Here is a 26209-nt window from a genome sequence, read left to right on the forward strand (position 1 = left end):
AAGCTCTATCTTGGTGTCATCTGACCAAAGCACAAAGTCCCAGTTGAAGTCCCAGTACTGCTTAGCGAAGTCCAGACATATTTTCTAGGAACTGTTTGGGGCAGGCAACAACTGTGGAGCAGGTGATTTTATGAGAAGTCATGTAAACTTAAAAAAAAAAAAATTTTCCAGTGAGAGATGATTTTTCTGAACTAAAAACTGCATTTATTTTAAGGCTTTTAATACATCTTAAAGAGGGGTGCCAATAATTGTGGAGGGCGGTGTATATATTAACCCACTAGCTGTGAAACAACTCACTAGTCATAGTGCGTTAGCTCCACGCTAACCTGCTAGCTGTGAAATAGCGTGTTAGCTCCACGCTAACCTGCTAGCTGTGAAATAGTGTGTTAGCTCTCTGCTAACCTGCTGGCTGTGAAGTAGCGTGTTAGCTCCATGCTAACCTGCTAGCCTCTATTTACCCTGAAAGGTGTGTAGTTTCACTTTCAGTTCAGTCGGTTTCATCTGTGCAGCTGTAAATAAATCAGACGCGACTTTATCAGCACTTTATTTTATTAAATGATCATAATTCTGGGAGTTTAATCAGTTCTTTATTGTAGATCTTCCACTGGTTCTGAACATCGTCTCCATCTGAATCTCCAAACCAGAGAAACACAGACTGAACTGCTTTATAAATGAGGCACAGCACAGCCAATCAGAGCACAGCTCATTTACATATATCAGTCTTAAAGACACAGAAACAAATACAGACGGTTTCATTATAAATGTAACGTGGCGAACGGGGAACTATAAGTTGTATAAGATTAAATAATGAAATAAGACTAGTGTAGCCAACTACGCCACTCTGGGAATTGCACCCAGAGAATTTTAAGTGAAGGACACAGGTTCATGGGCACCACAAAGGAACAGTAAGACTAAGATTTCCCAAACAAAAGTTTATTTAATCAAAATCAAATTTAAATCAAACTTGATAGATAGATAGATAGATAGATAGATAGATAGATAGATAGATAGATAGATAGGAGACACACACACACACACACACACATACACACACGAGAAAAGTCTGTGGGTCGCAAAAGAGAAGCAAACCAAAATACACAAATTCCCAAAAGTAAAGTGAACACAAAATAAGCCACTCCCCCTGGAGCACTCAGCACCTACAGTACAATCAACCCAACTCAACACCCAAAAGAAAAAGAACAGGAGACAACGGCTGCAGTGCCGCTCGGCTAGAGAGTTACTGGGCTTAATCTTAGGCACCGCCAAAAAATGGCTTGAACTACACAAAGCTGTTACACTGAATGCACCAAGTGCACAAAACAAGCGCACTAGTATTTCTCAGCAGCCAAATCCCCCAGAAAAAGAGGATAACACAAGGCGATGGCAACCCACAGCAGATTAACAGGATAGCTGCAGCTTAGGCTGTGATAGGCCAACATACAGCTGCTCTGACGTTCAGTTAGTTCTTAAAACGGTCACTAGGGGGCGCCCCAGTCCCCCCAAACACATTAAATCACACAGAACAGCCAAAAGAACAAACATTAAAACACCAGCCGCCGCTCAATAATGCGAGTGCCCGACGGCCTAATGACCGCTAAACGATCAGCGACGCTTTAAACACATGCGCCGGGAGTTTCAAGGCTCCGTGAGGCGAAACGGCGGCTTATCCCCGGATACAGGCCGTTTATAGCGCTTATACAGCGGGCGCGTCGGCCGGCACCACATTCACTGGCCCCACTGATGACCATAAACAAACAGGAGCTGCAGCGCTGCTGGATCAAAGCCAAGAGTTTCAGCAGACGCGACATACTCACGGATTGAATGACGCGCCGCAGAGAAGCCTCCTGATTGGCCAAGCGCCGTCGGCCCCAGCAGGTGAGGAACAAACCAAACAACACGCTGAAGACACAACCAGCGCCATGAAGCTCCCGACGCTCCAGACACACCTGCACGTTTACCTGAATGCTGGAGCGCGCGAGACTCAGGCAAGGACGGTTGAACGGAGGCCAGACACACACACACACACACACACACACACACACACACACACACACACACACACACACACCTCAGAGCAGAGCAGTGACCTGGAGGGGGAGGGGGGAACCAAAGGCAGAGACCATGAATACAATCCCAGAACATTAGGAAGCGGCAATATTAAAGTGCTACTACCACCATTACTAACAATAATAATAATAATAATAATAATAATAATAATAATAACAATAATGATAATATGCCACATAAAGAATGAAGATAAAAATGATGTAAAAATGAATCTTTACACTGTTTTACACATAAAACCACATAAACCTGATATTTTTATGGTTTGTGTTTCACTCAGGAGGAGATTTTATTTTAAACACACTGAGGAGCCTCTGATCCACACTGTAAACCCAGCGCAGAGCGGTTCAGTGAATGTGGTGCTGAACGTGTGAAGGTGCGTCAGTGTTTGATCATCAGAGACGCTGTAGAAGGACAGAGAGCCGGCCGGACAGTCCACATACACTCCTACTCTCTCACTGGACGGTCGAGCAGAGAGTTCAGTCTCATTATTATTGTGACAGACAGAGTAACTGTCATCAGAGCAGCTCAGAATCCAGGACATTTCATTCCATCCAAACCCACAGTCCTCACTGTCTCCTTTCCTCCTGATTGATTTATATGTTACTGCTATATGAACCGTCCCGCTCCACTCGGCCTCCCAGTAACAGCGTCCAATCAGACTCTCTCTACACAGAACCTGCTCCCAGTAATCAAATCTCTCTGGATGATCAGGATATGACTGAGATCTCACACACTTCACCTTCCTGTTCCCGTCAGACAGAGAGAGAAGACTGTGCGCTGTGTTTGGATCCAGAGTGAAGTCACAGGAATCTGCACACAGGAAGAGACATTAGAGAGAGAGAGAGAGAGAGAGAGAGAGAGAGAGAGAGTGTGATCGCGTGCGCACGAGAGAGAGTGTGCGTCTGTTGGAGTGTGTGTGTGAGAGTAAGAGCTCGGGTGTTGGTTTGTGTAGTTTTGTAAGGACCTCTCACAGCCCCGGTTCTGGACTGCTTTGCTTGGGGGGCGCAGTAAAACCTAATGAGGGGGCATGTTGATTGTCATGTTTTTGAAGCCAGAAATATATTCAAGGCTTGATTTGTGCATGAATGATGACAGCCAAGCTATTGATACTGGCTTAAAGTGATGTATGAGGTAAAGAAATAAAAACTTAAACTTAAAACCCAATGATTAAAAAATACATGTTGATTATGTAAAAGGAGAAAAAAAAAAGATGATCTAATTGTATTTTCATTTTAATACGCCCCCTTAATTAAATTGCCATTACTAATAGAACAACTCTATTTCTTGAAAGGCTTTAATACGAATGTGGCGTGGCGGCGTGGTTGCTCAGTAATTGAAACCAACCGAATGAAGTTGACTACGCCACCCCAGGAACTCACTCCTAGGGAACACTACCATATACTCAATAGGCCCACAGGTTCGTTATACTAACAAACAGAGACGTCTCTAATACAAATAATTGTTTATTAAGCATAAAAAGAAACACTAAAACAAAGCAGGCTGTTCACAGTGGTTACCACCCAGGACTAACCAACTCAAAAAAAAAAAAAAAAAAAAGAGAGAGAATCCTGCAACCTAAAATGTACTAAGAAAAGAAATTATACAACAAATTTACTTTAAATCAAAACAACCAAAAAACAAAGGAAAACAAGTCAATAAACCCCAAATAATAAAAAAAAAATAAATAAAACAGTAAAGCCCTTTTTAAGAAAGAAAATAAAATAAACAAAAATACAGCCAAAAATATAATAAACTCAGGAAGAACCGATGAGTTGAACAAGCTTGGCGTGCAATCCCCGCAGAAAGCAGGACGGGCTCAGAACAGAGAGAGCACCGGCACGTAGCATCAACGCCAAGCAAGCAGCGATAGAGGAAGAAACAAGGCAGCAAGCACGGAGATGGAAAGCTTGCAAAGGTACAATGGCAGAAACAAAACAGCAGAAGCCAACACCAATTGACCATCCTGCAATAGGAGAAAAGTTAAGAGTTATAATCTTTATAAAACCACAATAACTAGAAAAATAATATTTAAAAAAGTGCCTACCGTTTATCCAGAGCCAGGCAAAGGAGAGCAAAGGCTAATTCAGACACTTCAGACCGTGCTAACGCTCCGCTAACACGGCAAACGCAGATATCAGTAAGCACCCGCTTCGGACAATAGTGAGCTGACAACACCAACACCAATCCTAAGCAGTAACAAAAACAGACTTGCCTAGTACTCCACTCCCATCACGATACAGGTCATCTTGTACTAGATAAAATGACAAACCATAGGACAGAAGCCAACGGGAGGGAAATGAGCAGTGGCACCAGTCATTCACACAGCGCCCCGAATGGCCGTACGCAGACTCTTTTATAGTCCCACAGAGAGCCCTGATTGGCTCACCAATTAACACAAGGAACGGCCAAGATAAGGGGGCACACAAGTGCAACTGAAAGCATACTGCTACACAAATTTAAGTCAAAGCTGACAAACGTACCTACACACAGACTGAGAATACTCAAACGTGGAAATAGGAATGAGTGAGAATATTTAGATTATTGGGAAATAAAAATATAAAGAAAACAAAAGAATACAAATTCTGTAAAAAAAAAAAAAGGGGGGTATTCATCACATTTCTATTTTGAAAAAGAAAAAAATATGAAAGGACATAAAATAAGGAACATTTTCTTATCTACTGCACTTTAATGGTAAAAAATCTGGTAAAGTACTGAAGTTTTTATTGATGTTATGAAACGTACTGGTACAATGCAGTATTTATGCACAGTATAACAAATTATGTAAAGACTAAGTGCAAATGAACAACAGTAATCATATTTTCATTGAACACAACTATAAACCTATATATTGTGGCAGTAACACTCCTGCCTTGCAACGAGAAGGTCATGTAAAAATAATGCCAAGTTAAAAATAACGTAACCAAACAAACTATATACAAAAAATGAAATGTCTATATGCACAGTGTGGATACAGTTATCTAAAACCTTAGGTGAGCCTGTATTGTAAAATGAACTCAGAACAAAGAATTTACAGAAGCCGTCTTCTGATTCTTTCAGCAAATAATCTGACAAACTCCTCCATATCAAGCCTATTGGTTATTGACTTTTCATGGCCCAGAATCACTACATTTCTTTTTCTGTCATGCAGCATTGTGCGACGAAAGGGAGTAAGAACTCTTGACAGTGTAGAGAACGAGCTTTCACACGATGCTGAGGATACACCTATCACCAGTGCAGTCACATAAAGAGAACGCAGGACAGGAAACGCTTCTTTATAGGCCTGAAGATGATTGCACACTGTTGAAAGGTTTGCTGAGCTTGTCAAGAATTTATTCTGCAACATAGGCTTTGCCACGTTTATTTCATTTCTCAGGATGTTTGTGTCAGTACCTATAAAGTTGTAGGGGCTCTAATATGGCCAGATCAAGAAAAGAGCCATCGTGAGGGAGGAGACCATTAACAGCTGTCATCAAATCCAGATTTCTTTCACAAAATCTGTTCTCCATTTCAGCAATGGCTCTGTCTAAAATTTCCAGAAGCGACCTCCTCAAAGATTGATTTGGTGTATGACATGAGTCACCAGGTCTGTGCCCTACACTGGAAAGCACCACGCTGTCAGTCAACTGTGTGTTCATAGTCCTTTTCCGCTTTGAAGGTGGACTCTCTGACATAGCCAGATCATTCAGGGATTCATCAGTACGTAGATCTTTTAAAGCACTCAGAGATGCACAGATGACCTCCCCAGCCTTACACAGGTCTACAGAATTGGCTTGCAAGATTGAATTGGCCAGCTTCAAATTGGCAAGAACTTTTAAAAGGAACTTTCCAATTTCAAAGAAATGATGTTTTCTCATCTGCACTAAGAGCCCTGATGCCTCTGTGCATAAATCCACAGGTGCATCAGAATCTTCACACACATCAGACAGAACTTTAAAAATGACATCTTCATTTTGCACTAAGCAATTTGTCACATCAAAATGACTGGTCCACCGGATCTCTAGAAGCTTTTTGAGAGGGGGGGTGTCATAACGCCGAACCACATAATGTCACTGGAAAAATGAATGAAGTGTGCTAGAAAGTGCAAAAAAGGATTTAGCACGTGAATCTGCTTGCATTGCATGGACCACTGTGAGATGTAGCTGGTGATTATAACAGTGAATGTAGGGAATTTCTCTACCAAGGTTTCTTTGAAGCAGTGTCTGCACTCCACCTTTCACCCCACTCATTACAGCTGCTCCATCATAGCACTGACTTATGATGTGATCAGAACAGTAACCTCCATCAGAGAGATGCTTTAGTATTTGATCAGTTATGTATTCAGCATCTAGCTGATCTAAGTCAAGTAAGCCAATAAGATGCTCTTCTGGAACAGAATTACAGATGAACCTGATCATTAGGGAAAGGTTCTCTACATTACACTTCTTTGCTAGCGTGTCAATGATCTCATTTTGCATATCTTTCAATGTATATTTTGCATTCTGAGGAATATGTTTTGCTATATCTGCCAATTTAGGGTCTTTGGTTAAAGTATATTCAAAAAGCTTGATGAAAAGGCCAGCTGATATGTCGTCATTTTGACTCGAGTCCTGAGTCGACTCCTGGGTACCACGAAAAGGCAGTTCATTTACAGCCAAAAACCGAACCTCATCCGCTATGCTTCGAACATAGTAGCGGTTTTTCTCTGTCTGGGTTGGACCCAATAGACCAGTGATGGTGTCACCGCTTGACTCTCTCTGTTTCTTTTCTGCCCACAAAGCCAAGCTCGTACATGACTCTGACTGGATGCGTGCTTCTGAAAGCCTTTATCACTGTCAAGTGCCGCTTTCCAGTTTGTATAGCCGTGCTTTGTGAATGCTAAATCTCTCTCATTTTTTCCCTCAAATATTCGACACGGAAAGCAAAAGCATGCGTCAGTTCTTACAGAATACTCAAGCCATGGCCTGGATCGATACCAGCTCGGATTAAAAGCCTGTGCTGTGTGGCCAAAAGTTCGCTCTGAAAAGCATTTAATACTGGCTGTGATGGCGAGGAAGCGTTTAAACCATGAGCCGCGACGGCTTGCGCGGGGGAAAGAGCACAGTCAGCTAACGCTGGTGGTGTTTGACATGGTGTGGAGGAGCCCTCGGGTGTGACACTCACACGGTCAGTTGATTTTTTTGAGATGAAAAAAAAATGATGCATTGTAAGTGTTTCTACAGTGTATATTTATTACATGAAAAATGCACAGAAAGACATCAATAAACTTAACCCTGTGCTAGGAGAACCAAGTTAGCCTAACCGCTAACGGCTAATAAAATAATTTAAGCAACACCTGTGTAAGAGATAAGTAACATTAAAGCAACGAAAAACCACAGTTAAGCAAATATTACCATGACGACGTCAGTTACACCTCAGAAGAGTGTTTACCAGTATACCTGCCTCTCGCTCACACTAACAGAACATACACTGCCCAACTGAACTGTTTGGGGCAGTCTGCCCATTTTTATATGACTCAAAGAGCCAATCAGGAATAAGCAAGCAAATATCTTCACGCTGTAAAGCAAAATGCATTTTTGTGATTGGTTCAGAGATAATTTTAAAAATAGCCATTGCTTGCATTGTGCTTGGGGGGGCAAAGACACAATTTGGGGGGCAATGCCCCCCTCAGCCCCCACCCCCCTAGCGCTGGCCCTGACCTCTCAGCTGATGTGAATGGTTTTTGGTGTTTGTCTGAATCTGGTTGAAATATAGAAATCCAGAAAAAAGGTTGTTTAATATTCATATTTAATTGGCTGTGTTTATTGATGTGTTTGAGGTTAATGTGGTCTGATGTGGTCAGCATGTTCTCTGTTTTCTCTCGTAGGCTGTGGCGTATTCAGCCGTGTCCATTCTGATAAGGGAGGTTTTCTTTTGGATCACAGAGGAAACTAAGAACTAAACATGAACCTGAAAGGAGACAGAAAACATGTCCTGATGCCCTGAAAGTGGTCATGTCTGAGTTTCATAACAGTGGAAAGGTTTTCAGTATGAAAGATATTACTCTCTCATTTAGCTGGACACTAGGCAGCCACTTCATTCAGTCCACCTCCTAGTTTCTGCACTCAGGGTAACAAAGTATCAGAGGAACAGATGTGTAATGTTCACGGAACGATATAATAAAGACACAGACAATGTGCTTCAGTCGCTCTCTGGCGTGCGTGCGTCGCCAACCTTTATTGTTGTAACTCTATTACTCTATTACTCTGGCGCACCTTGCTTACGTCATCAACCGGTGGGCTCCTAGCCATATCCAAATACTACATCTCCTTTCTTTTGAAGAACATGACCATTGTAAATAATCACAGCTGCCAAAATGTCACAGCAACAATTCATTCGAACACTCAAACTTGGTTCAGTTACTTCAACACGGTTCAAATGTACTGAGCAGTATGACGATAACTGTCACTTAAATGTAATACTGTAGGTCAGCATTAACTTCAATTTTAAACATTCCTGAGAATCTTGACATAACTAAATATAATAGTTGTAACCTTGACTCTGGTATTTTCTTAACTGTAACAACAGAACAAACAATTTCACCATCAAAGTCATATTTTTTTTTTTTTTTTTAACACTTTCAACAGTTTCTTTAACCTATCTTTTTTTTTTTTTTTTTTTATAAGTCTAGCTTAGCTCTTGGTTTCACTATGCGACCTGATTTAGTGGTGGTGAAGCGTGGAGGTTCTTGGGGGGCTGGACTCACGGTGTCCTGCTGTAAGGTCATTGGCTCAGTGTTCTCATGATCAGGGTCATGAGCTGGTGTCTCTGTGTTGGTGCTACTCTCAGTTTTCAGAAGGTGACGCCTGTTGCGTCTCAGCACCTGACCTTCTTCTGTGAGGATGTTGTATGATCTCTGGGTGCCTGCTGAATCCACAACTGTGGCGGGTTCCCATTTCCCATTTGGCAGTTGGACACGGACTGCAGCTCCTGTGGGCAGGGCAGGTTGCGCTTTTGCAGTCTTGTCATAGCAGAGTTTTTGCCTTGCCTGACAAACCTCTCTCCGGCTGCGAACCATGCTACGACAGACAAGCTCCGGTTGGAGTTGTTTCTCAGTGGATGGAAGGATTGAGCGCAGACGCCTGCTCATCAGCAGCTGCGCAGGCGATTTCAGGCCATCAACTGGGGTGTTCCTATATTCCAATAGGCTCAGGTAGGGGTCTGACTGCTGTGCATGTGCTTTGTCCATGAGGGCTTTGGCTGTCTGGACAGTCCTTTCGGCCAAGCCATTACTCTGTGGGTATAGTGGGCTGCTTGTGATGTGCTCAAAGTCCCATGTGCAGGCAAAGTCTTTGAACTCCCGTGAGTTATAGCAAGGCCCGTTGTCACTGATTAGTGTCTGTGGAATACCAAACCTTGCAAACATAGCCCTGAGCTTTTGAATGACTGTTTTGGACGTGAGGCTGGTGATTTTTTCCACTTCGAAATACCTGCTATAGTAGTCAACAGCAACGATGTAGTCAGTGTTGTTCCATGTGAACAAGTCTGTGGCTATCACCTGCCAAGGTCGCTCCGGAATGGGATGTGAAATCATCGGCTCCTTTTGGGCGGAGTTGCGTCGCTCCTGGCAGATGCTGCAAGATCCTACCAGCGCCTCTATTTCTTTACCCATCCCGGGCCAGAACAGTACATCTCTCGCTCGCTGCTTGCACTTTTCAATCCCCAAGTGCCCTGTGTGAATGCGTGAAAGCATTTCTGCTCTGAGTGAGTGGCATCCTGGCATCGTACCACACAATCATGTCTGTGTTTGTGTATAAAGCGCCAGTAAATCTTTGTCCTTCTAACACAGCGTAATGACCTCATTCCTGTACTGTTAAATCAGCGTCCTGGTGGAGCAGGTACGACCTTATGAACCACATTCTTACTGCAGAAGAATACTTACTTTCAACATGTCCCTAAATACGAGTGTCATGTCAGGTTGACGTGTCCAGAGTTTAAGTTGGTCTAGAAGAATCTGAAGTGATATTTTTAAACATTTCCAGCTTCTCGTTAGAGCAAAGGGAAAGGTGGTCCCTGTAAACATGTTCTAACTGGTTTGATACGGAATGTCCTCATAAAGACTTAAAAACATGTGTGTGTGAGTGTGTGTCCTGCAGCGGATCGGTGGCGTCCTGAGACGGTGACCTGAGATGCGCTAACAGCTAATGTTAGCAGCCATTTAGACACAGTAATAAGTAAGTAAGTAAGTGATACTTTTTTGATCCCACAACTGGGGAAATTCCACCTCCGCATTTAACCCATCCGTGAAGTGAAACACCACATACACACTAGTGAACACACACACTAGGGGGCAGTGAGCACACTTGCCCGGAGCGGTGGGCAGCCCTATCCACGGCGCCCGGGGAGCAGTTGGGGGTTAGGTGTCTTGCTCAAGGACACCTCAGTCATGGACTGTCGGCCCTGGGGATCGAACCGGTAACGTTCCGGTCACAGGGCCAGATCCCTAACCTCCAGCCCACGACTGCCCCATAGTGGTTTATAAGATGGGTGAATCTTCTGAATGTGATAAAAGCCTGAAACAGCATGTTTCTCTCATCACTCACAGTTTATACTCCACACAGCTGGATGGCTGGATGTGCAGAGCTGATAAATGTGGCTGGACTCTACGCTCAGGTTATGGTTCTTGTGTGTTTGTGTTTTGTGCTGCCTTCTTTAAACTATACAGGGGGGCTCATAATTAGAAACGCTGGTGTGGTGTTTCCACAGTTAGCAGAGCTGGACTAAGACTAGTTCACTCACTCTACGAGTAAATAAAGCTGAACTGAACAGCTGAAGGCCTAAAGGTGCTCTGCAGATTTAAAACATTGACCAGGGCAGCGTTTAGAGTAACACCTGTTCATGATCTATATGTGAGGTCTAGACTGACGTTTTAATAAAGTGATGTTTTAATTACATTCGGTAACATTTATACTACAAAAATCAACGGTGGCATTAAAACAGCATTTGGTTCTTTTACTCGTGTGACGTTTTACACACCTTGTAGATTTTAATATGAACACCAGCTTCATTCCGTCTGTAACTAATAATAATAAATGAATTGGTTTGATCAGATAAACACCACTGAGGTGGAGCAGCTTAACTCAGAGGCTTCATAGGAGTTCAGCACCGTCACTGTTACACTATGAATGTGTAAAACTGATTTACAGGCTTGATTTGTCTCATTTATTCTGACGTATTTTTCCTGTTACAGCAGCACAACTGAAATACGGAGGAGACTCGACCCAAAGAACCCGGTCTGTAGTGTAACTGAACAGCACAATGGAAGAAAGACACATAGATGAGTTCAAAGGTGAGAATGTGTCTGAAGGTCTTTCTAAATGTTTAATTGAGCTGTAAGAGTGTCAGTAACAGTGGAACACCTTTTACTGTGAATGATATTCGACCAGTTGATCACAAAGGGGGTTTTAAATGGTTTAGTAATTAAGATGAAGGTTAGAGTTGATTAACCAATAGTAGAATGAGGTGAGAATAAATGTTCAGAGAATCTGTTTGAGAAAACGTCGCCTTATTTTCATTTCATTTATCTTTTTCTCTGACGTCTTTTAGGCTGCGGTGTATTTACAAAAGTAAATATGGAGAAAGGAAGTTTTATTCTGGAGTATGAAGGACGGCAGATCACAGGAGGAGATTCAGACTCTTGGGGAGCGATATTTCAAACACAGTGGGGAACTGAGTAGATTAATAAAGATTCTGTTCTTTTCTTTCACTTTCACTGGGCGCTTGGTCAACGACGGTCCAGATCCCAGTTAAAAAATAATGAATAAATTGTAGTAAATGGTAAAAAAACACCTGTGTCTGTTCAGTAGATGTGACTGATGTCTAGTTCATGAGAACCTGGTTGGGTTTATAAGAGCTGAACGTGGCGCTGTTTAGACTTTATTTGTAGTCGGTCAGTGATCTGCTAGCTTAGCTGATCTTTGCCTGGTTGAATTTAAGACTTTATTTAATATTTTCTACAAGACTAATGTTGATGTTCTCTATACACTGATTTTTTTCTTTTATCACTCTAGATAAATGAAGACATGAATCAAAGGAGAACTACAGTTTCTTCAAGAAACGTCACACATCATGAACATCTGGAGACCGACATCCTGGTAAATAAATATTTGACCCTTTGAAGTCTTTTCCTAATTAGATAAAGCTCAGTATTGAGTCCTGCTGTGTAGGACTGAGGCTGTTGTGAGGGGGATGTTTTTGTACAGGCGACTCCAGGCTGCTTTATAAGAACAGGGTTTGGTTTGTGACGATTTGGTACAGAAATCAGTGCCGTGTCCTGAAGCACTATTACTGTGATTATTACAGTGCTCGTAACACTTTGAGGGTTATTCAGATATCATTTGATATTAATGGTGTTTAAACTGCGCTCTGCATGACCTACATATGATCAGTCGGCGAGGAGTTTGTGTTTGAGTGACGTATTCAGAGTTTTTCTGTAGACAGACTCAGTAATTATTGTGACAGTAGATGAAGTAGATAAAGCTCAGTATTGAGTCCTGCTGTGTAGGACTGAGGCTGTCGTGAGGGGGATGTTTTCTATCCCTGACTTAATGCTGCTTTATAAGAACAGGGTTTGATTTGTAGCGACTGAACTTCAGGACACTGTCTACACTGAAAGCAGCTCAAACAAAGGCAGAGATAGAAAAGTAAAATAAAAGATAATCTGAAAACTAAAAACACTTCCTCTGTAATTATGAGAGGAAGATCAGCTTTAGGTTTCACTTCTTTGATCTTTGAGGAACAAACACTTTTTATGGCTTGGAGCTGTTTCTTACTGAAGCCTTCTTTTCGGGCTTTTAAGTAGTTTTGGGGCAGTTTCTCTTGTTTTTCCAGCCCTCTTTCTTTTTGTGTTCTTTTCTTATTTTTTCTTTTTGTTTAAACACTCACCTGGGCTAAGTACCATTCTGGTCACCCTTCTACAAAGGTGGGACAAAGGGCGGCTGTTTGCCACGGCCTTAAGTAGAGGAGTCCACAGGTGTACCAGGTTGGGCCTAATCAGCCTGAGGGCTTGTGGGAATCGGAGTTCTCTGTGCTTGTGGCGCCTCGCTGTCGTTGCCCTGTGCTGGCGGCCGACGGCGCAGTCTGATTATTCACTGTTACTTTATCATTATTTATTCTTCACTGTTACTTTATCATTATTTATTATTCTCTGTTACTTTATCATTATTTATTATTCAATGTTACTTTATTATGAGTGATTTACATTAAAATGTTAGTAGGACAAACTCACGACTTTATTAAGAGCAGTGTTTATTGTGTGAGGGCTTAATGAGAGACTGGGAAAGGTCTAACATGTTCATCAGTACCTAAGAACTACCTTTAAACCAGTTTTAGACTCTACCAGAGGATTAACACTTACAGTAGGATATCCAGTAATATGTGTCTATTGCGCTTACGCTGCTCTGTGTGTCCCTGAAGTGTTCTTTGTTTATAAGGTCTATTCAGGGAGCTGCAGTGAGATTATGGAAGGATTCTTAATATATATTGATGGAGCTCAGTCTTTCTGTATGGTGATGGTCTCACTGTCTCTATAGAAATCAACTCTGTAATCATATCAATCAACTGAAACCTGGACTGACAGGATGATCTAAACCCCAACCTGCAGGCTGAGGAGCTCCCATTTGAACATGGCAGCTGCATTTTGTGTTTACTTGTGTGTCTTTATCTTTATCAAAACTAGTTGGATTATCTGAAACATTTAAATGAGACAAATTAACAAAAATAGAAGAAATCAAGTGAGGGGCAAATACTTTTTCACAGTACTGTGATACAAAAGACTGGAATTTTCACATTATGTAAAACGCAGATGTTGCACCACTGCACGGGTTAATTCAATTCCATCAGCAGCGCTGAAAGATAAAAATAAATGAAATAATCAATAATCAATCAAATATCTCGGTCCATCTATCGTGTACCAAGATGATCAATACCAGCTAAAATCTGTTTATTTGTAGTCGTTTCCATTTTAATGACGCCTTTAAAACATCCTAATAAAAGTGTTCGAGCTAAACGTCCAGTGCAGGGTCTGTCAGCTGAAATGATCCATGTTGATGCTCCATAGAAACCAGCCGGACTGTAGATCAGCTGCTGACGGATTCTCTCAGGGAGCTTATTCATATTGGGACACAGCCGATTTGGAGTTCACACAGATAATAATAGCCTCCTTTATCGTTATTAAATTAAACATGAGCTCTTAATGAGGCTTCATTTCTAATTAATGCAGAATCTGCACTGTGTATTTATTTATTTATTTGTGGAATCTGATGTATTTTTCCACAATTCCTGTTTTTTTATCCCTGTTTTCTCCCCTGATAAACTACCTGTTAATGCACTGGATCTTCTGACTGGTTCTAACTGGTTCCAGTGATCTGTGAACTTCGCTGCTCTATTTTCCAGACCCTTCAGGCTAAAAGCTCAGATAAGACCACCCCGAGCAGCAGAGAACAGCAAGAATAATCTTATTAAATTAATCTAATTAAACCATTTGAACTGTAATAATTCTAGATTTGTGATTTGCCCAAATATATTTTGCTGTAACAGACCAGTAACGTTGAGTTTGCTGCTAAAAACAGGCAGTTAAGACCAGCTAATTAAAATATCTAGCCAGTGATTTTTATCATACAGTTCATTTAGTTAGTCTCGTTTCTGGTCACCGTCGTTTGTGATCAGTCAGTGGTGTTGATATACCGTATATGGAGCCTGTGTAGTGGAGCACCTTCTGTTTGTGTTTTTCTATGTGGGCTACGTCATTAATTAGGATGGGAGCAGGCGTATATACAAACACCTTGGGGTCCTGGTGGCAGGTTTTGGTTCATTGCTGCTAGGCTAAGTCGATGGGTATCTTGGTGCCAGCGTTCCGTGTTGTTGGAACTGCAGGTTCAGTCTCGACTACGTTGATCCAAGTAGCCTGGAGAATCAGCAAAGTCAGCACCAACTGCAGCATCCAGTTTACAGCGCTGGCCTTAGTACCCCAGACGGACTACAGCGTACACCCTGGGCCAGCTGCTGTTCTCTTAGCACTTTAATTATTCAGTTTTTTGAGTTTTAATTGAGATGCTGCTCTAACTTTTAAAGAAAGTATTTTACTGTCTAAGCTGCCCTCTAGCCTGTGGTCATGCTGTGTGTGCAGACAGGTATTTAGTGTCTTCTGAGCCACTGGCCAGAGTGGGTGTATTGTTTTAGTTATTATAGTTATTATTTAGTTATTATATTACTAAAGCAATGCACAACTACACTGTTATCCGATTTATTATTATAGTTGCGTACATGTAATGCTTTTTCCAAAAGTAGTGGGATTAACAATTAAATCACTCCACAAACACATAATCCTAAATTTATTGTAATGATTATTTGCATGTACAGCCAAAAGTCTGATCCAAGCTCCAAGTAAACAGGCATCAAAAAAACAGGTCACCTGTTGTAGTTTGAAATACTTTGGTTGCAACGCTATAAACCGTTCCATGCATGACTTTAACTAACAGCCATCCTCACTCTTCCATATGTATTTTTTTCATCCCTCGTTCCTTGTATCGACTTCCATAGTATCCGCTGCGCAACTATCCTGTGTTTCCTTCAGGAAAGGCACATTTCTAGTTTTTGCTACTATTATTTTTCCTTTAGTTCCACCTTAAACGACACCACAGTTACATTCTGACGTCTGTGTAAATGTGCATCACTTAAGATGGATCAGAACATCTGGACAAGAAGCCACCATCAGCTAACTGTTCTTGTGTTCTTTGTGTTTCTCTAGTGTAAATGATGATCTGTTGTTTGTCTCCGTGTTTAGGTATAAAAGGAATAAATACATTGCTGCTGTTGAGTCTGGTGCAGCTGGCTAACGGTAACGGCAGCAACCAGACAAGCAGCAAGGCAGGAAGGAGTGATGCTGTAAACACGACCGTGCAGAGCTTCATTTGCAGAAGGCTGTGTCTCTTATTCCAGCTCCCCAGAGCACCTGATCCAGCTAATGAAGGGCTCCATAATCAGCTAATGAGCTGGATCAGGGCTGTTCTCTTAATATATCCACTATTCCTCCTCAACACATGTCCAAACCATCTCAACCTAGCCTCTCTGGCTTTATCTCCAAACTGCTCCACCTTCACTGTCCCTCTGATCTGCTCATTTCTAATCTTGTCCAGCCTTGTCACTCCCAACGAAAATCTCAGCATCTTCATCTCCGCCACCTCCAGCTCAGCCTCCTGTCTTTTAGACAGAGCCACAGTCTCCAAACCATACATCATAGCAGGACGCACTACTGTCTTGTAAACCTTGCCTTTCACTCTTGCTGCTATCCTTCTGTCACACATCAGCCTTGACACCTGTCTCCACCCACTCCATCCTGCCTGCACCCTCTTCTTCACCTCTTTTCTACACTGTCCATTGCTCTGGATGGTTGACCCAAGATATTTGAAGTTATCCACCTTTACGACCTCTACTCCTTGCATCTTCACCTTTCCACCTGCCTCCCTCTCATTCACACACATGTATTCCGTCTTGTCTCTACTGACCTTCATTCCTCTCCTCTCCAGTGCAAACCTCCACCTCTCCAGATTCTCTTCCACCTGCTCTCTACTCTCACCACAGATTACAATGTCATCTGCAAATATCATGGTCCATGGAGCCTCCTGCCTGACCTCATCTGTCAACCTTTCCATCACCATTGCAAACAAGAAGGGGCTCAAAGCTGATCCCTGATGTAACCCTACCTTCACATTGAAACCATTTGTATTTTCCCAGTCCTCAGGTAGCTCCTCACTGCCCCCAAGGGCCTGTTGCAATTTTTCCCTGAACTGCCTGCAACCATCCTCCTCCTTCAGCTTCCACCATCTAATCTTTGGATCTGTCTTTACTCTCTTCCTCTTCTTTGTTTCTAATCTCATTCTATAGCCAACCACCCTATGCTGCCTTGCTACACTTTCCCCTGGTACCACTTTAGAATCTCCAATCTCCTTTAGGTGTCATCTCCTGCTAAGGATATAATCCACCTGTGTGCACCTCCCTCCACTCTTGTATGTCACCCTGTGTTCTTCCCTCTTCTGAAAATATGTATTCAAAGCCAAAGGAGCACATAAACCTTCAAAAATAAACTGGCTTTACAAAATAATCCCTGTAGACATTCACACAGCAGCCACTTGTTTCTACACTCTGTCCGTTTTATCAGCTCCACTGACCGTATAGTTTCAAGCTGTAGCTCTACAGTTACAGACTGTAGTCCATCTGCTTCTCTGATACTTTGTTACCCTGTTCTTCAGTGGTCAGGACCCCATGGACCCTCACAGAGCAGGTACTACTTTGGTGGTGGATCCTTCTCAACACTGCAGTAAAACTGAAGTGGTGGGGGGGGTGTTAGTGTTGTGCTGGTGCGAGTGGATCAGACACAGCAGTACTGCTGGAGTGTTTTAACACCTCAGTGTCACTGACCCACCATCCTAATAATACCTGCTCCTAAGAACTGGCTAATTCTAAAAGTCTGTAATTAGTCTGATCATAATCTACAGAGTGCACCCATATGGTAAGATGAGCTGATAAAATGGACAGTGAGTGTAGATATGAGGAGAAGGGCTGAATGAAGTGGTCAGTTTGTGTGCATGTGGTGTAGAATATAGAAAATATAAGTTTAAACAATTTAAAAGACAAAAAGTCTGTGAAACATTAGATGAACCAACACTGGAGTTCGGCAGCACAGCATTATATGAGGATGAGGACTCGTCATTTTGTACACAGGGTCTTTTAGAAAACCTCCATGATAGCAAAGCACATTAACATGTGTTGTTCACTAGGTTAACTACTCCTGCTGATCGTTCCAGAAACAATGATTTTTCTCTTAAAAGCTGACTGTTTTGACATCGTGCCCTGAGGAGAAAATACCTTTATAGAAGATGATGAGTCCTCATCAGTTGTGGTGATAAGCCATTAGTTAATCTGAAGCCTCTGTTACTCTAGCAACACAAAAACTTTCAGATTTTTTGACTGTTTATAAATAACAAAAATACAAGTCTATACTATTTATGCACTGTAATATTTTGTGCAACATAAAAAATAACACCAGGACTGTCACCTAATAAGTAAGCATACAGTCCAGCTGTCACGACTGCCCGTAACAGGAGAGACACACGCTGATGGGTATTACAAGGTTTAATTTAATAGGGCAATACAAGATAATCGTAAGGGACCAGCAGGGTCAAAAACAACAACAACAACAGCAGCAACATAGACATACCAGAGGGTGGTCGGACTGAAGAAAGGTTGGTACACGGGAGAGCAAAAACCAGGTAAAGGGGCTAGGCTAAAGGGTAGAGACAAGTACAAACAAAATGGCAACAGAAAGGCAATCAATGGGCAAGGCAAAAAAGGAGAAAACGAAGTACAGGCGAAGGACAGAAATAACAAAGGGAAAGAACAAGGAAAACGCGTCGTAACAGAGCTAGAGGCTAGATAATACTCAGCACCAAACACAGGAAACAACAGGGCTTAAATACACAGGTTCACAGGTGTAGACAATCTCACTGATTAGAAACAAGGCGAGCCGGAGCGCCGGAGTGTCACATGCTCAGCAGAGTCACTGTAGTCCATAGGTAGAGCATGCTGGGAATTGGAGTCCATGGAGGTAACAGAGTCCAAGGCAGGCAGACTGACAGCGTCAGAGCTGACAGAACCCCCCCCCGAAGATACCGGAGCGGGACGAATGCGAGGACGACCCCGACGACGACCAACCGAGACACCGGAGGAGGAATGGGGAGCCACAACAGGGCCTGCGGAGGAACTGGACTGCCGCGCACGGGCTCGTGCGGAGCCCCGGGGAGCCTGAGAGGAACCGGAGAGAGAGCCCCGAGGACGCCCTCTAGGCCTGGGTGCAGGACGGTTCGGACGGCGTGCGTGGTAGTCAGCGACCAGACCTGGATCTAGCACGTCCCTGGCGGCCACCCAGCAGCGTTCCTCGGGCCCGTACCCCTCCCAGTCAATCAGGTACTGCAAGTTACCTCCACGTCTGCGCGAATCCAGTATTTCCCGCACCGAATACGTGGACGAATCCTCCATCCTCTCCGACACCGGTGGAACGTCAATGGGGTCATCCTCTGCTAGTGGACCTGAAACTACAGGTTTGAGCAAGGAAACGTGGAAAGAGTTGTTAACGCGATACTGGGGAGGCAAACCAACCTTATAGGTAACGTCATTCACTTGACTGAGAATTTTAAAAGGACCAATGAACTTGGGCAGGAGCTTACGACAGGCTCCTTCAAACCTGAAGTCACGCGTAGAGAGCCAAACACGATCCCCAGGACAGTAGACGGGGGTGTCACCGCGATGCCGGTCTGCCTGTGCTTTGTACCTCTGGAGAATATCTGATATACGACGATGGGTGTCCTCCCAGACGCCCTCACTGCGTCGCATCCAATCATCAACAGCGGGGATTCCAGAAGAGCGAGCAGTCCATGGAGCTAAGGAGGGCTGGTATCCCAGCACACACTGAAACGGGGTGAGTCCGGTAGTAGAATTTACCAGAGAGTTTTGTGCGATTTCAGCCCAGATGAGATATTGTGACCACTCGGAGGGATACTGACGGCAATAGACCCTCAGAAACTTGCCCAGTTCCTGGTTTACCCTCTCACACTGACCATTACAAGTGGGATGATAGCCAGAAGTTAAACTAATAGTAACTCCCAAATGTTCGAAAAAAGCCTTCCATACTCTGGAAGTAAACTGGGGTCCCCTATCTGACAACACATCCTCAGGTATTCCAAAACTGCGAAATACGTGTTCGAATAGAGCTTGGGCGGTCTGTAGAGCAGAGGGCAGTGAAGGGAAGGGAATAAACTTAACTCCCCGAGAAAACCTATCAACCACAGTGAGGATAGAAGTAAAGCCGTTAGAGGGAGGTAGATCTGTGACAAAATCTATAGCGATGTGAGACCAAGGGCGCTCAGGGACAGGGAGCGGAACAAGTTTGCCAGCTGGGAGAGTTCTGGGGATTTTACATTGGGCGCAAACAGGGCATGAGGAGACAAAAGAGTGAACATCACTCCTGAGACTATCCCACCAATAACGAGCGGAGAGTAATTGGAGGGTACGTGTTTCGCCCGGGTGACCAGACGTCAAAGAAGAATGAGCCCAAGTAATGAGACGGTTACGAAATTGCGGAGGAACAAATAGCTTACCCGGAGGAGTGCCCTCCGGGGGAGTTCGATGAGCATTTACCTGTTGTATCTGCTCATCGAACTCCCACTGAATGACAGCGATCTGGACGGTAGGAGGAAGGATGCGCTCCGGATCGGAAGACTCCTCCTCCTCTACGGCAAAAATACGAGATAAGGCATCAGCCTTAGTGTTACGTTGACCAGGACGGAAAGAAATAGAAAAATCAAAACGTGAAAAGAAAAGAGACCAACGAGCTTGCCTGGAGTTAATGCGTTTGGCGGATTTTAGATACTCAAGGTTCTTGTGATCAGTGAGAACAGTAAAAGGGTGTGCAGCACCCTCTAACCAATGGCGCCATTCTTCTAATGCCAGTTTTACTGCTAGAAGTTCCCTATCACCTATCCCATAATTACGTTCTGCCGGTGATAACTTCCTAGAGAAGAAAGCCACGGGATGGAGCTTAAGAGGGATACCGGAGCGCTGGGACAGAACAGCACCAACCCCAGTGTTAGAAGCATCCACTTCCACAACGAAAGGTTTCTCAGGGTCGGGGTGTTTGAGGATAGGTGCCGTAGAAAATGCGAGTTTAAGGGCATCAAATGCACCCTGAGCGGAATCAGACCACGAGAGCTTTTTAGGGGATCCCTTCAAGAGGGCAGTGAGAGGAGCGGCCGTAGAGCTAAAGTTGCGGATGAACCGCCGATAAAAATTAGCAAACCCCAGAAACCGTTGTAACTCCTTAACGGAGCCAGGCTTGGGCCAGTTAGTGACTGCGGAAACTTTATCGTCACTCATCAAAACACCAGACGAACTGATGACGTAACCTAGGAAGGATACCCTCTGTAAGTGAAACTCGCATTTCTCTGCTTTAGCATACAGGTTATTCTCTTGGAGTCTGAGAAGGACTTGGCGAACGTGATTTACATGTGACGAGAAGTCCGGTGAAAAGATTAATATGTCATCTATGAAAACGATGACGAATTTATTCAAAAACTCACGAAAAACGTCATTCATAAAAGCCTGGAAAACGGAAGGAGCGTTGGAAAGGCCGTAGCTCATGACCAGGTATTCATAGTGGCCGCGTGTAGTTGTGAAAGCTGTTTTCCACTCGTCCCCTTCCCTGATACGCACTAGGTTGTACGCACTACGTAGGTCGAGTTTGGTAAAGTAAGACGCACCCCTAAGTTGTTCAAGAGCTACGGGAATCAATGGAAGAGGGTAGGCATATTTTTTCGTGATATCGTTAAGCCCCCGGTAATCTATGCACGGTCGAAGCCCACCATCTTTCTTTTTAATGAAAAAAAACCCAGACCCAACGGGTGACTTAGATGGACGGATGTATCCCTGAGCTAGTGCTTCAGTGACGTACGCATCCATGGCTTTCTCCTCTTCAAGAGTTAGGGGATAGACACGGGATTTAGGCAGAACGGCTCCCTCAACTAAGTCAATAGCACAATCATACGGGCGGTGAGGTGGGAGTTTGGTGGCTTTGACGGGGCTAAAGACTTCAAGGAAATCAGAGTATTCAGGAGGGATGACAACAGGGTTCAGTGAATCGGGACTCTCTATAGTAGTAGAGGAGAGAGTGATGTGGCCAGGGAAAAGGCAGTTCTCGAAACAATAAGGGGACCAGGAAACTAATTCCCGAGAATGCCAGGAAATAACAGGATCATGACGTTCTAGCCAGGGGAAACCTAATACTAAGGGGAAATCAGTGGAGGGTAAAACAAAAAAGGAAATCTCCTCAGAGTGTAGTGCACTAGCTTGGAGGGTAACAGGGAGAGTCTGTAGGGTTATTGGGACACAGCCGAGGGGTTTGCCATCCAGCGCGGTAATCAACATATCCAGAACTAGAGCCCGTGAGAGCAATCCTTTGGTGGGGACACTGACCGCGTTAGCGCGCGGAGTAAACCCCACGCGCTGTCCCCAAGAAGATGCCGAGGAAAGTGGTGGACGAAGCTCGCAGGAAGCCTTCACATGTCCGGACCCTCCACAGTACAGGCACAGATGGTTCAGGAATCTGCGTTGGCGTTCCTCCGGCGTAAGACGGGTCCGATCACAGGACATAGGTGACTCGGTAGTAGAAGCAGAAGGTAGAACAGGAAGAACAGTAGAAGGAAGCAGAGGCAGAGCAGGTTGAGAAACAGACCGAGAGGACGTATTGGGTCGATTCCCACGGGAAGGATTTCGGCGAGATAACAATTGGTCGATACAGATAGCCAGAGAAATGAGTTGGTCCAGTTTGAGGCCATCATCCTTGCAAGCAAGCTCAGACTGGACCCGTGAGTTAAGACCATCACGAAATACGGTAAGCAGAGCTGGTTCATTCCAACCGCTACCCGCAGCTAGAGTTCGGAAGCGTAAGGCATACTCAGAAACTGAACTAGAGCCCTGTTGAAGGGAAAGAAGTTGCTCCCCACAGGACTGTCCTTAATGGGCGTGGTCAAAAACTAAACGAAGTTGGCAAAGGAAGTCAGAATAGGAAAGAGTTTGGAGAAACGACCAACTTGCAGTTGCCCAGTCTAATGCTTTACCTGTTAAACAAGAGATTATAAATGCAATTTTAGACTGGTCGGTACTCGGTGGGGAATTACTAAAATAAACCGAGCACTGGAGAATGAAACCACTGCACTTATTTGGGTTACCATCATAAGGCTCCGGTTTACAGATAGGGAAAAAGTGACCAGAGGCTACAGAAACAGAACCTACTGTTTGGTCATGCAAGTGGGACTGGAGATTAGTGGTGAGAGATTGTAAACCAGCAAAGATTTGAGTGAGCTGAATGCTCTGGTTGTTTTGCCGGTTAGTTAACTCACCCACACTTTGGTTGAGGCCGGCCAGCGTCTGCTGGTGCTGCCCTAAAACCTGGTCGTGGTTGGTTAGGCCAGAGAGTAAGGCCTCAGTATCAGCTGTCTCCATTAAGGCTGAGTATTCTGTCACGACTGCCCGTAACAGGAGAGACACACGCTGATGGGTATTACAAGGTTTAATTTAATAGGGCAATACAAGATAATCGTAAGGGACCGGCAGGGTCAAAAACAACAACAACAGCAGCAACATAGACATACCAGAGGGTGGTCGGACTGAAGAAAGGTCGGTACACGGGAGAGCAAAAACCAGGTAAAGGGGCTAGGCTAAAGGGTAGAGACAAGTACAAACAAAATGGCAACAGAAAGGCAATCAATGGGCAAGGCAAAAAAGGAGAAAACGAAGTACAGGCGAAGGACAGAAATAACAAAGGGAAAGAACAAGGAAAACGCGTCGTAACAGAGCTAGAGGCTAGATAATACTCAGCACCAAACACAGGAAACAACAGGGCTTAAATACACAGGTTCACAGGTGTAGACAATCTCACTGATTAGAAACAAGGCGAGCCGGAGCGCCGGAGTGTCACATGCTCAGCAGAGTCACTGTAGTCCATAGGTAGAGCATGCTGGGAATTGGAGTCCATGGAGGTAACAGAGTCCAAGGCAGGCAGACTGACAGCGTCAGAGCTGACACCAGCGCTGTCACCTAATAAGTAATCATACAGTCCAGCACTGTCACCTAATAAGGAATCACACAGTCCAGCGCTGTCACCTAATAAGGAATCACACAGTCCAGCGCTGTCACCTAATAAGTAATCATACAGTCCAGCGCTGTCACCTAATAAGGAATCACACAGTCCATCGCTGTCAGCTAATAAGTAAGCATACAGTCCAGTGCTGTCAGCTAATAAGTAAGCATACAGTCCAGCGCTGTCAGCTAAAAAGTAACCATACAGTTCAGTGCTGTCACCTAATAAGTAATCATACAGTCCAGTGCTGTCAGTTAATAAGTAATCATACAGTCCATCGCTGTGAGCTAATAAGTAATCATACAGTCCAGTGCTGTCCCCTAATAAGTAATCATACAGTCCAGCGCTGTCACCTAATAAGTAACCATACAGTCCAGTGCTGTCAGCTAATAAGTAATCATACAGTCCAGTGCTGTCAGCTAATAAGTAATCATACAGTCCAGCGCTGTTACCTAATAAGTAATCATATAGTCCTACATTAATTTCAGTTGATGTCTGTTTATTACTTTGATTTCATTATTATTGTGATTTCCTTCTCTGTGGTTAACAGTGTGTTTATTAACTGTTACTCCCATATCAAATTAGTCAGAATACAGATTCCTAATACATGCACTTGTTCAATTTACTGGAAGCACTGATTGAAAAACACATCGTGATGTAATTTATCGCTCTATCATTCTATCATTGTATCGTCCAGCCTTTACACACATTCAGCAACACACAACCACTTCAGTGTCACGGCTGTGCTGAGAATGATCGATTATGGTGATTAATCTATAATCATCTATAATGACTGATTAATCTATGGTGGTCCTGTTTCACTGTTCACCGTTTATTATGTTGTTCCATGTGTAACAATGATTTTATGGTGTAAACTACTGGCTAAACATACCAGCAAACTCATCACTGATGTTTTACATTTTAAAACCTCAAGTCTGTGAACAGAAAAGGGGACAGAGCTGATCCTTTGATCCAACATGAGTGTCTTTATAAAGAAAAGTAATTAATTTAAAATTAATCTGATTAAGAATATCTTAACATCAGAGGAAGTCACTGATTAAAGTGAAACTTTCAGAGACCTGATAAATTCCTTATTCACTCTCTATAACGCCTTGTTACGCAGCGTCACGGCGCATCATTCATACACCTGATTATTATTTAAGTCCTGGAGTTTTTCTGTTCCTGTCCTTGATTTAATGGTCAGAACGGTGTGTGTGGTGAGTTTATCATGTCCTTACCGTGTGGTCTGAACAGGAGCATCGTGTGTTTTTATCTCCTGATATTTAAACTGGAAAATGTCCTGACTGGACTGTGAAAGTTCAGACGTCTTAAAGATGGTAGAAAATAAAATATCAACTGATGAACTTAATATATGAACTTTCTGTAACACAGACCTGTTTTAATCTCTAGATCTCTCAGAAAGGAGTTCCAGTGTTGTAGGATTATGTCACGATTTTCACAAAACAAGTGTGTGTGTGTGTGTGTGTGTGTGTGTGTGTGTGTGTGTGTGTGAGTACTTACATTTCTTCAGTCCTGGTTTGATTCTGTTTTCACCTCCATGTTCCACTCTAAACACACACACACACACACAAACACATATATACACTATTATGGCTGTGCCTATATATACACACTGTTCAAAAAAATAAAGGGAACACTTAAACAACACAATATAACTCCAAGTACATCAAACTTCTGTGAAATCAAACTGTCCACTTAGGAAGCAACACTGATTGACAATCAATTTCACAGCTGTTGTGCAAATGGAATAGACAACAGGTGGAAATTATTGGCGATTAGCAAGACACACTCAATAAAGGAGTGGTTCTGCAGGTGGGGACCACAAACCACTTCTCAGTACCTTTCTGCTTTCTGGCTGATGTTTTGGTCACTTTTGAATGTTGGTGGTGCTTTCACACTCGTGGTAGCATGAGACGGAGTCTACAACCCACACAAGTGGCTCAGGTAGTGCAGCTCATCCAGGATGGCACATCAATGTGAGCTGGGGCAAGAAGGTTTGCTGTGTCTGTCAGCGTAGTGTCCAGAGGCTGGAGGTGCTACCAGGAGAAAGGCCAGTACACCAGGAGATGTGGAGGCCGTAGGAGGGCAACAACCCAGCAGCAGGACCGCTACCTCCGTCTTTGTGTAGGGAGGAACAGGAGGAGCACTGCCAGAGCCCTGCAGAATGACCTCCAGCAGGACACAAATGTGCATGTGTCTGCACAAACGGTTAGAAACCGACTCCGTGAGGATGGTATGAGGGCCCGACGTCCACAGATGGGGGTTGTGCTCACAGTCCAACACTGTGCAGGACGCTTGGCATTTGCCAGAGAACACCAGGATTGGCAAATTCTCCACTGGCGCCCTGTGCTCTTCACAGATGAAAGCAGGTTCACACTGAGCACATGTGACAGACATGAAAGACTCTGGAGACGCCGT

At 43.7% G+C, this 26209-nt stretch overlaps 1 protein-coding gene across 4 annotated transcripts in view; it reads right to left on the minus strand.

Annotated features, from left to right (window-relative positions):
• Window positions 1–531: 531 nt before the first annotated feature.
• The window catches only part of LOC108414672, a 69195-nt gene continuing 43517 nt past the window's right edge, over window positions 532–26209 (minus strand). For all 4 annotated transcript variants that reach the window (XM_037543603.1, XM_037543602.1, XM_037543604.1 and 1 more), the window contains 3 exons: window positions 25292–25338; window positions 2314–2877; window positions 532–627 (listed from right to left, as the gene is read on the minus strand). In XM_037543603.1, the coding sequence (XP_037399500.1) occupies window positions 2354–2877; window positions 25292–25338 (571 nt within the window). In that variant the 3' untranslated portion in view covers window positions 532–627; window positions 2314–2353. The remainder of the gene's footprint in view (window positions 628–2313; window positions 2878–25291; window positions 25339–26209) is intronic.

This window comes from Pygocentrus nattereri, chromosome 12 (assembly GCF_015220715.1).
Source record: "Pygocentrus nattereri isolate fPygNat1 chromosome 12, fPygNat1.pri, whole genome shotgun sequence".
Classification (NCBI taxonomy): Eukaryota; Metazoa; Chordata; class Actinopteri; order Characiformes; family Serrasalmidae; genus Pygocentrus; species Pygocentrus nattereri.